Source organism: Bufo bufo, chromosome 8, assembly GCF_905171765.1.
Source record: "Bufo bufo chromosome 8, aBufBuf1.1, whole genome shotgun sequence".
Lineage (NCBI taxonomy): Eukaryota > Metazoa > Chordata > Amphibia > Anura > Bufonidae > Bufo > Bufo bufo.
Window position 1 is genome coordinate 98,369,315 of NC_053396.1, and position 12,502 is coordinate 98,381,816.

The 12,502-nt window shown below is 41.3% G+C and overlaps 1 protein-coding gene across 1 annotated transcript in view; it reads left to right on the forward strand.

Annotated features, from left to right (window-relative positions):
- GCNA (germ cell nuclear acidic peptidase) overlaps positions 1-9,393 on the forward strand; it is a 61,682-nt gene extending 52,289 nt beyond the window's left edge. Inside the window, exon 12 of the mRNA XM_040405921.1 lies at positions 9,079-9,393. Coding sequence (XP_040261855.1) covers positions 9,079-9,325 — 247 coding nt within the window. The 3' untranslated portion in view covers positions 9,326-9,393. The remainder of the gene's footprint in view (positions 1-9,078) is intronic.
- Positions 9,394-12,502: the final 3,109 nt, after the last annotated feature.

A 12,502-nucleotide genomic window follows, 5' to 3' on the forward strand; every position in this document is an offset into this window, starting at 1 on the left:
GCAGTGGAGATGTCTGAGCAGGGAGATAAATATCTCGGTCAAATGCCAACTTTGTATAAAAAAATGGGAAAAGTTGTCGTTTGCCAAGATATTTATCTCACCCAGCATGGGTATATGTAAAAAGACACCCCAAAACACATTGCCCAACTTCTCCTGAGTACGGGGATACCAGATGTGTGACACTTTTTTGCAGCCTAGATGCGCAAAGGGGCCCACATTCCAAAGAGCACCTTTCGGATTTCACCGGCCATTTTTTTTTTACAGATTTTGATTTCAAACTACTTACCACACATTAGGGCCCCTAGAATCCCAGGGCAGTATAACTACCCCACAAGTGACCCCATTTTGGAAAGAAGACACCCCAAGGTATTCGCTGATGGGCATAGTGAGTTCATGGAAGTTTTTATTTTTTGTCACAAGTTAGTGGAATATGAGACTTTGTAAGAAAAAAAAAAAAATCATCATTTTCCGCTAACTTGTGACAAAAAATAAAAAATTCTAGGAACTCGCCATGCCCCTCACGGAATACCTTGGGGTGTCTTCTTTCCAAAATGGGGTCACTTGTGGGGTAGTTATACTGCCCTGGCATTCTAGGGGCCCTAATGTGTGGTAAGTAGGTAAATGACCTGTGAAATCCGAAAGGTGCTCTTTGGAATGTGGGCCCCTTTGCCCACCTAGGCTGCAAAAAAGTGTCACACATGTGGTATCGCCGTATTCAGGAGAAGTTGGTGAATGTGTTTTGGGGTGTCTTTTTACATATACTCGTGCAGGGTGAGAGAAATCTCGGCAAAAGACAACTTTTACCATTTTTTTTTTATACAAAGTTGGCATTTGACCAAGATATTTATCTCACCCAGCATGGGTTTCTCACAAAGTCTCCCTTTCCGCTAACTTGGGACAAAAATTTCAATCTTTCATGGACTCAATATGCCCCTCACGGAATACCTTGGTGTCTTCTTTCCAAAATGGGGTCACATGTGGGGTATTTATACTGCCCTGGCATTCTAGGGGCCCTAAAGCGTGAGAAGAAGTCTGGAATATAAATGTCTAAAAGTTTTTACGCATTTGGATTCCGTGAGGGGTATGGTGAGTTCATGTGAGATTTTATTTTTTGACACAAGTTAGTGGAATATGAGACTTTGTAAGAAAAAAAAATATAATTTCCGCTAACTTGGGCCAAAAAAATGTCTGAATGGAGCCTTACAGGGGGGGCATTAATCAATGACAGGGGGGTGATCAGGGAGTCTATATGGGGTGATCACCCCCCTGTCATTGATTACCCCCTATAAGGCTCCATTCACATGTCCGTATGTGTTTTGCGGATCTGATCCATGTATCAGTGGATCCGTAAAAATCATACGGACATCTGAATGCAGCCTGACGGGGGTGATCAATGACAGGGGGGTGATCAGGGAGTCTATATGTGGTGATCACCCCCCTGTAAGGCTGCATTCAGATGTCCATATGCATTTTGCGGATCCGATCCATGTATCAGTGGATCCGTAAAAATCATACGGACGTCTGAATGGAGCCTTACAGGGAGCTGATCAATGACAGGGGGGTGATCAATGACAGGGGGTTGATCAGGGAGTCTATATGGGGTTATCAGGGGTTCATAAGGGGTTAATAAGTGACAGGGGGGGTGTAGTGTAGTGGTGGTTGGTGCTACTTTACTGAGCTACCTGTGTCCTCTGGTGGTCGATCCAAACAAAAGGGACCACCAGAGGACCAGGTAGCAGGTATATTAGACGCTGTTATCAAAACAGCGTCTAATATACCTGTTAGGGGTTAAAAAAAAATCGCATCTCCAGCCTGCCAGCGAATGATCGCCGCTGGCAGGCTGGAGATCCACCTGCTTACCTTCCGATCCTGTGTGCGCGCGTTCACAGGAAATCTCGCGTCTCGCGAGATGACGCACGGATGCGTCCAGGAGAAGGGACAATGTTGTTGAAGTAGAAGTACTTCTCAACAACATTGTCCCTTACTTGTTTGGAGAGTTCCTTAGTCTTCATGGCAGTGTTTTGTTAGTGATGCCTCTTGCTTAGGTGTTGCAGCCTTTGGGGCCTTTCAAAAAAAGGCATGTGTGTGTATATGTAATGACAGATCATGTGACACGTAGATTGCACACAGGTGGACATCATTTCACTAATTGTGACTTCTGAAGGTAATTGGTTACTTAGTCTAGAACTTAGACTATTGTGTTCTGATCCATCACATAAAATTCAGATTAAATAAACATTGAACTTAAGGCTGTAATGTAATAAAATAGGAAAAAAGTCAAGGGGGTGAATACTTTTGCAAGGCACTGTATATCCAGTTAGTAAAACCAGTTAGTATGCGAAAAGCGAATAATGGTTAATATTGTTGGGTAGCATCAAATTTCAGAAGAGGTGGGTTAATAGGCTCACGGAAATCCTCAAGACAATACAGCAGGCAGCTCTCCCACCATCTCACAGCTCCTTTGCTTCCCAGGGACTGTATTTCCACAGAGTATGCATATTCCAGAGGGCGGTGCTGGGGGGGTGCGCACGCACGCAATAATCCGCCCGCCCCCCTCTCTCAGGATGACAGTCTGTTTGAAACGGCTGACATCATCACACAGATGTCAGCTGTTTAACCCCTTCCATGCCTGGACCGCTGTATGGAAGAGGTTAATGGGGAGGGAGCTCCCTCCCTCTCCCATCGGGGGCTACTGTGCCTTTTTTTTAGCCCCTGATTCTTGACCGGATCACAGAGGGAAGGGGTCCCCCCTCCCTCCCCATCACCCGCTGCTCTGTTGTGGCAGCGAGTGATGGTTACCATGGCAACCGGACGCCTTCACAGGCTACCGGCTGACCATGGTGCTGATCAGACTTCTGCTAAAGGCAGAAGTCTGATCAGACTAAGGTGAAAATACAGTACAGTACACTATATAGTGTACTGTATTATACAGACATCACCCACTGCATCTTCAAGAACCAAGTGGGTCTGGGTAAAAAAAAAGTGAAAAAAATAAAAAAACACTCATCACTGATTAAAAAAAAATTATAAATTCCCTACACATGTTTGATATCACCGCGTCCGTAACGACCTGATCTATAAAACTGTCATGTTACTTTCCCCGCACTGTGAACACCATAAAAAAATAAAAACTATGATATTATAATTTTGCCCACCTTACTTCCCAAAAAGGTCGTACGTACGCCAAAATAGTGCCAATCAAACGTCTCCTCATCCTGCAAAAAATGAGCCCCTACATGAGACAATGGCCCAAAAAATAAAAAAAACTATGACTCTAAGACTAAAACATGATTTTATTTATTTTTTGTTTCAAAAATGCTTTTTTATGTTAAACATAAAAAAATAAAAGTACATATATTGGGTATCGCTGTGTCCGTAAGAACCTGCTCTATAAAATACCACATGACCTAAACCCTGAGGTGAACACCGTATAAAAATAAACTGTCAAAGCCATTTTTTTTGTCACCTTACATCACAACAAGTGTAATAGCAAGTGATCAAAGCCATATGCACCCCAAAATAGTGCCAATCTAACCGTCATCTCATCCCGCAAAAATGATACCCAACCTGAGACAACTGACTCTCAGACTATGGAGACACTAAAACAAGATTTTTTAATTGTTTCAAAAATATTGTGCAAAACCTAAATAAAAAAAGGTATACATATTGGGTATCAACGCGTCCGTAAGAACTTGCTCTATAAAAATAGCACATGATCAAACCTGTCAGATGAACGTTGTAAATAATAAAAAAATTAACTGTGCCAAAACGGCTGTTTTGGCAAATTTTCCATTTTAATCCATTTTTTTCCAGTAACAAAGCAAGGGATAACAGCCAAACAAAACTCAATATTTATTGCCCTGATTCTGTAGTTTACAAAAACACCCCATATGTGGTCTTAAACTGCTGTACGGGCACACAGCAGGGTGCAGAAGGAAAGGAACGCCATTTGGTTTTTGGAAGGCAGATTTTGCTGGATTGGTTTTTAGACACCATGTCCCATTTGAAGCCCCCTGATGCACCCCTAGAGTAGAAACTCCAAAAAAGTGACCCCATTTTGGAAACTAAGGGATAAGGTGGCAGTTTTGTTGGTACTATTGTAGGGTACATACGATTTTTGGTTGCTCTATGTTAACCCTTGCTTTGTTAGTGGAAGAAATGAATTAAAATGGAAAATTTGCCCAAAGTTTTATCTCCATTTACCATTAAGGCCTCTTTCACACTATCGTTTTTTTTTTCCGTTTTGCGGTCCGTTTTTTGCATTCCGTATACGGTCCGTATACGGAACCATTAATTTCAATGATTCCGCAAAAAAAAACGGAATGTGTTCCGTATGCATTCCGTTTCCGTATTTCCGTTTTTCCGTTCCGTTGAAAGATAGAACATGTCCTATATTTGGCCGCAAATCACGTTCCGTAGCTCCATTAAAGTCAATGGGTCCGCAAAAAAAACGGAACACATACGGAAATGCATCCGTATGTCTTCCGTTTCCGTTCCGTTTTTTGCTGAACCATCTATTGAAAATGTTATGCCCAGCCCAATTTTCTCTATGTAATTACTGTATACTGTATATGCCATACGGAAGAACGGAAAAACGGAACCGAAACGGAAACAAAAAAAACTGAAAAACGGATCCGTGAAAAACGGAACGCAAAACACTGAAATGGACATACTGTAGTGTGAAAGAGGCCTAACTCTTGTGGAACACCTAAAGGGTTGACTACGTTTGTAAAATCAGTTTTGAGGGGTGTAGTTTCTAGAATGGGGTCATTTTTGGGTGGTTTCTATTATGTAAGCCTCACAAAGTGACTTCAGACCTGAACTGGTCCTTTAAAAAGTGGGTTTTGTTTTTAAAAACTTCTGAAAAATTTCAAGTTTTGCTTCTAAACTTCTAAGCCTTGTAACGTCACCAAAAAATAAAATGTCATTCCCAAAATGATCCTAACATGAAGTAGACATATGGGGAATGTAAAGTTATAACTATTTTTCTAGGTATTACTATGTATTATAGAAGTAGAGAAATTGAAACTTGGAAATTTGCAAATTTTTTCAAATTTTTGAGGTTTGCTATTTTTTTTTTATAAATAAAAATGCATTTTTTTACTCCATTTTACCAGTGTCATGAAGTACAATATGTGACGAAAAAACGATCTCAGAATGGCTTGGATAAGTCTAAGCGTTTTAAAGGGATTCTGTCACCAGGAATAACGATATAGCGATATTTATATGTGCCCATTAGTCTCCATGCAGTGTTTAAAATGATCCCATTGTTTATGCTCTCTGTGTTAGTTTTTTTTATAAGAATCTATCTTAATATGTAAATCACCTGTGTCAGGAGCCCAAGGGGTTGTCCCACGTTACAGGGAGTGCAGAATTATTAGGCAAGTTGTATTTTTGAGGATTAATTTTATTATTGAACAACAACCATGTTCTCAATGAACCCAAAAAACTCATTAATATCAAAGCTGAATATTTTTGGAAGTAGTTTTTAGTTTGTTTTTAGTTTTAGCTATTTTAGGGGGATATCTGTGTGTGCAGGTGACTATTACTGTGCATAATTATTAGGCAACTTAACAAAAAACAAATATATACCCATTTCAATTATTTATTTTTACCAGTGAAACCAATATAACATCTCAACATTCACAAATATACATTTCTGACATTCAAAAGAAAACAAAAACAAATCAGTGACCAATATAGCCACCTTTCTTTGCAAGGACACTCAAAAGCCTGCCATCCATGGATTCTGTCAGTGTTTTGATCTGTTCACCATCAACATTGCATGCAGCAGCAACCACAGCCTCCCAGACACTGTTCAGAGAGGTGTACTGTTTTCCCTCCTTGTAAATCTCACATTTGATGATGGACCACAGGTTCTCAATGGGGTTCAGATCAGGTGAACAAGGAGGCCATGTCATTAGATTTTCTTCTTTTATACCCTTTCTTGCCAGCCACGCTGTGGAGTACTTGGACGCGTGTGATGGAGCATTGTCCTGCATGAAAATCATGTTTTTCTTGAAGGATGCAGACTTCTTCCTGTACCACTGCTTGAAGAAGGTGTCTTCCAGAAACTGGCAGTAGGACTGGGAGTTGAGCTTGACTCCATCCTCAACCCGAAAAGGCCCCACAAGCTCATCTTTGATGATACCAGCCCAAACCAGTACTCCACCTCCACCTTGCTGGCGTCTGAGTCGGACTGGAACTCTCTGCCCTTTACCAATCCAGCCACGGGCCCATCAAGACTCACTCTCATTTCATCAGTCCATAAAACCTTAGAAAAATCAGTCTTGAGATATTTCTTGGCCCAGTCTTGACGTTTCAGCTTGTGTGTCTTGTTCAGTGGTGGTCGTCTTTCAGCCTTTCTTACCTTGGCCATGTCTCTGAGTATTGCACACCTTGTGCTTTTGGGCACTCCAGTGATGTTGCAGCTCTGAAATATGGCCAAACTGGTGGCAAGTGGCATCTTGGCAGCTGCACGCTTGCCTTTTCTCAGTTCATGGGCAGTTATTTTGCGCCTTGGTTTTTCCACACGCTTCTTGCGACCCTGTTGACTATTTTGAATGAAACGCTTGATTGTTCGATGATCACGCTTCAGAAGCTTTGCAATTTTAAGAGTGCTGCATCCCTCTGCAAGATATCTCACTATTTTTGACTTTTCTGAGCCTCTCAAGTCCTTCATTTGACCCATTTTGCCAAAGGAAAGGAAGTTTCCTAATAATTATGCACACCTAATATAGGGTGTTGATGTCATTAGACCACACCCCTTCACATTACAGAGATGCACATCAACTAATATGCTTAATTGGTAGTAGGCTTTCGAGCCTATACAGCTTGGAGTAAGACAACATGCATAAAGAGGATGATGTGGTCAAAATACTCATTTGCCTAATAATTCTGCACGCAGTGTATATGTTGGCGCCCAGCCGCGCCCATCGATCCGGATTCCAGCACCGCCTACCACTTAAATTTATTCACTCCACTATCCCTGACGTCAGTTCTTCTCAGTGGCGTAATCTGGCGCAGTGGACACTGTAGTCTGCGCCCGTGCGGACTACTGGCACTGGCTTCGAGTCAACGGCACATGCGCTGGCTCCCTCTGTGCGAGATTACGGCACTGAGAATAACTGACGTCAGGGATAATGGAGTGAATAAATTGGGTGGTGGGAGGCGGTGCTGGGCTCCGGATCGATGGGCGCGGCTGGGCTCCAACAGATCGTGGGACAACCACTTGGGATCCTGACAGAGGTGATTTACATATCAATAAGATCGGTTTTTATAAGAATCTAACACACACATAGCATAAACAGTGGGATCATTTTAAACACTGCATGGAGACTAATGGCACATATAAATATCGCTATATCGTTAATCCTGGTGACAGAATCCCTTTAAAGTTATCACCACATAAAGGGACACAGGTCAGATTTGCAAAAAATGGCCTGGTCCTTAAGGTGAAAATGAGCCCCTTAAGGGGTTAAAGAGGACATTTCATGTTTGTTTTTTATTCTAGATTAATACCTTTTTTTACATGCGGGGTACTCCCCTGCCTGTTTTTTTTTTTTGTTTTTTTTTATTACATTTTTTTAAAATATCGCTTCTACGCCCGCTGTGCCCCCCTGTAGTTTTCCTGTTTCGTATGTTAATACTGAGCATCGGTACAGGGAGGAGACAATGCCAGGGTTTCTTAATGGGCGTCTCCTCCTCCTTGGCTGTACCGCGATCATATCACGGTGGAGAGCGCAACAGCCAGGGAGAAGGTGAGCTTTTCTTATTTTTTTTTTTTTCGTATTTTTATTTTTTTTCTCCCTGGCTGTTGACGCTCTCTGCTGTGATTGGACCGCGGCACAGCCAGGAAGGAGATGCCCATTGAGAAACCCTGGCGTCGTCTCCTCCCTGTACCTATGCTCAGTATTAACATACTGAGTGGGAAAACTATTAGGCAATCTAATAGTGCCCTAAAGAGGTTATCTGGGAATTTATATTGATGCCCTATCCTCAGGGTAGGTCATCAATATCAGATTGTAGGAGTCTAGAGCTCCTGTGATCATGGGGGGCTCCCCAAAACAGCTGATCAGCAGGGGTGCTGGGACTCGGACCCTCGATGTGATAATGATGACCCATCGTGAGGATAGGTCATCAATATGCATTCCTGGGTAACCCCTTTAATCTGATCCGTGAACTGTTTGAGAGCAGAACCAGTTGGATGGCTTCTGTTCTACACTGACAAGATCTAATGAGACTGAAGCTCAGCCCTACTATATAGCTTGAGGATTTTTTTTTTTTCTTTTCCATTTTATAGGCGCCTCACTAGATCTGCAGGGTTATACAGTAGAAGTAGGCAAGATTGTAAGAACTAACTATGCCTATTTCAAATTGAAGAGCAGTGTCTGTTTACTGAGTGTTAACATTATTGAAAAAGCATTAAGTGCTAACAAACTTACCACAAGCAAGCTGCTATGATCTGATACACCGGCCAAGAAGAGTAAAATGAAAATTGTATCGTAGACAGTGATAAACTGTGTGAAAGACTCTAATCTAGTCTAAAGGATTCTAGGGAGGTTGCTCTAATTTTCCATATAGTTGATACTTGGAAACAAAGTATTTTCATGAAGAATGTTACAAATGATCCTGTAATTTCATTCCTTGTGTCTTCAAGGTTTGCAGATGTCAAAGTGAAGTAAGCGGAATACTAAGAGTAGGCTTACCTAATGAGTCCAGGAGGGGGCATCTTGTATTACACAGCCATATGGTCATTACCTGATGAAAGGAAAAGTACAGTTAATGTGTTGTCAATAAAATAACTGATCAAGTTTGTTCAATCCTGCCTTAGTTTCATCAATTTCTACATTAATTGCCTCCATGAATTGGCTTGGAGGCAACAGGTTGAAGTAGCAGACTGACAAAATACACAAGTTTTGTCTAATTTTAGCACAACTATGGAATGCATAGCCAGAAATACTTAGAATACATAATTTTCCCATCCTCTAGCTATGTGTAAATGCAGTCAAATACCAAATTTTCTTACTCAACCTTGCCTAATTTGTGCCTACTAACCAATGACCCTTTCCTCTCTAGAATTGGACGCCACTCAAAGTCTCTAGACACAGAGAAATTTGTCTGTGCTTTATGTAAGGGAACACTTGTGCTACAGACCACATCCCGAAAAGACGGAAGTCCCTCTGTTTATCAGCTTACTCCATTTGCAAAATTTGTTAAAGAGAACTATGGGTCTACAAAGAAAGAAATGGCCGGAATGAGCCATGCAGAAGTGATGCGGAAGCTTAGTTCTGATTTTTCCAGCAAGGCAAAAATTTCCAGTTGACTTTATCATGAATGTGAACTTTTTTTTTAAATGTGAAGTTGTGTCTTAATTATGAGACATGTCAACCTAGTTAGATTAACTTAAAGGAAGCCCATCAGGAAATTTACTGTTTAACCAGGCACTGCCTTGTAGGGCTAGCACAGCTAATTGTAATGATACATTTCACTTAGTGATCCTTTCTGGAGAAAGCCCAACTTCTTAATCCATATGCAAATGAGCAGTTAAGTGCACAGAGGGCGGGCCCAAGCTACTCTGTTCATTCTTGCTCTAACTTCTTTTCCAGTCTCTCCCTCTCCTTCTTGATTGACAGGGCTAGGTGTGATGACTACCCAGGACTCTTGTCCTTGTCCTGTCAGTCAAGGAGAGGCAGGGAATTGATGGAGGAAGCAGGGGGAGCAAGGGTGCAGAGTGGCTTGGGGCCACCCTTGGTGCCCTCTTCCCCTCATTTGCATGAGAAAGTATTTTTTCTCTAAAATGAAGCAAAAGATCCCCAAGTGAAGCATTACATTCAGCTTAGCAAGCCCTACTAGGCATTGTCTAGTTTAGCAGTGAATTTCCTGGTGACAGACTCCCGTTAAAGCCTACCTTTGGGATTATGTGTTACAAACTGGTATGCTTACCAGATAGTATGGCCCCTACAGATGCAAGCACTCTCCCCCCCCCCCCCCCCCCAAAAAAGAAAATCCATTCTGCCACTGTGCTCCTTGCTGTTTTTGGCACCAGATATGTTAATTTAGACCATTGGTACAAGGAGGAATAGACATGTAGTCTTCTCATTTGGCTGGCTGTGACGCTGTCAAATTGCAGCAGACCGCGTCACAGCCAGGGAGATGGTGAGCCGTTTTTTTTTTTTCCCCTGGCTGTGATGCAGTCCACTGCGATTGGACGGTGTCAGTCAGGGAGAAGGAGACTCCCATTGAGAAAGCAATGTGTCTCCTCTTTCCTGTACTGATGTTCTAAATGTACATATCAGACACTGGCGCACACACACTATGGGGCCACACTATGTGGTAAGCATGCCAGTTTGTAACACTGTTCTTTAAAGAGAACCTGTCGGCACAAAATGCTGTGCAATCTGTAGGCAGCATGTTATAGAGAAGTAGTAGTTGGGCAGATTGATAGTTTTTATGGGAAAAGATTAAGCATAACTTGTAATGTATACATTTAAATCTCTGCTCTTTCTGAACCGAATACCATTGTTGTGCACAGCTATCAGTGACTGACAGCTATCTCTGTATACACATACAGGGAATGTTGGCAAACACTGATAAGATTACCTTTGTGTACAACTGAATAAAAAAAAGCAGAGATGTAAATGTATAAATTACAAGTTTGATGTAGTTTTCTTGGAAAAGATTCAATAAATCTGTTCAGCTCCTGTTGCTCTGTAACATGCTGCCTGCAGGTTGTATTGCATTTTGTGGTGACAGGTTCTTTTTAACAGAGTGAACTGTGTAAAGTTGTCAGGCCTTTGTGTGTGTTTAAGATATCTGTGAGTTATCGTAGCTTGTTTGTTCCTCCTTCGTCTGTTTTTATTTTTACTATTAATAAAAAAAAACTTTAGACAATCTGTTCCTATTTTATATAGGGATAGAAGACTGGATTTGTCACCAAATACATTTTTGCTAAATATTTATAAAATGAGCCATATGCAAGGGTATTCTCTTTTAAAAAAAATTTTATATATATATATACGGTATATAATATATTTTTTTTTTATAAAAGGGTCTTTATTGTAACTGTTAAAAAAAACTATGGAGGAGATTTATCAAACTGGTGTAAATGAAAAGTGGCTTAGTTTCCCATAGCAACCAATTAGATTCCACCTTTTTATTTTCCAAAGGATCTCTGAAAAATGAAAGGTTGAATGTGATTGGTTGCTATGGGCAACTAAGCCAGTTTTCCTTTACACCAGTTTTGATAAATCTCCCCCTATATGTATTTATTATCGCGGTAATCGTACTGACCTAGAGAGTACTGTAAAGTCTTACGGAAAGTGCTGCCGGCCGCGGCAGCACCTTCGCTCTTCTAAGTTTGTCTCACTACAAGGAGAACTGGAGTATTCAGCCATGGTTCCTTTCTCTGGGAACTTTTTAGCAGAGTGTAAAGACCTCTGTACACTGGACCATCTGGATGAGCCTGGAGCCGGCCTTGAAAGAGATACAAGGTAACAATACATCAAAAATATATACAGTACAGACCAAAAGTTTGGACACACCTTCTCATTCAAAGAGTTTTCTTTATTTTCATGACTATGTAGAAAATTGTAGATTCACACTGAAGGCATCAAAACTATGAATTAACACATGTGGAATTATATACATAACAAACAAGTGTGAAACAACTGAAAATATGTCATATTCTAGGTTCTTCAAAGTAGCCACCTTTTGCTTTGGTTACTGCTTGGCACACTCTTGGCATTCTCTTGATGAGCTTCAAGAGGTAGTCCCCTGAAATGGTTTTCACTTCACAGGTGTGCCCTGTCAGGTTTAATAAGTGGGATTTCTTGCCTTATAAATGGGGTTGGGACCATCAGTTGTGTTGAGGAGAAGTCAGGTGGATACACAGCTGATAGTCCTACTGAATAGACTGTTAGCTGCTTTTTTCTTGCCATAATACAAATTCTAAGTAAAGAAAAACGAGTGGCCATCATTACTTTAAGAAATGAAGGTCAGTCAGCCGAAAAATTGGGAAAGCTTTGAAAGTAAGGGCTATTTGACCATGAAGGAGAGTGATGGGGTGCTGCCTCCACAGTCACCGGACTGGTCCGGTGACCTGCCCTCCACAGGGGTGAGCTGGACTGCAGAGTGAAGGCAAAAGGGCCAACAAGTGCTAAGCATCTCTGGGAACTCCTTCAAGACTGTTGGAAGACCATTTCAGGGGACTACCGCTTGAAGCTCATCAAGAGTGTGCAAAGCAGTAATCAAAGCAAAAGGTGGCTACTTTGAAGAACCTAGAATATGACATATTTTCAGTTGTTTCACACTTGTTTGTTATGTATATAATTCCACATGTGTTAATTCATAGTTTTGATGCCTTCATAGTCATGAAAATAAAGAAAACTCTTTAAATGAGAAGGTGTGTCCAAACTTTTGGTCTGCTCTGTACTGTATATGCCGCCATATATAAAGCTCCTGGTAATATTGTTGCTAATTTGGGTTCGCATCCCTCTAATAT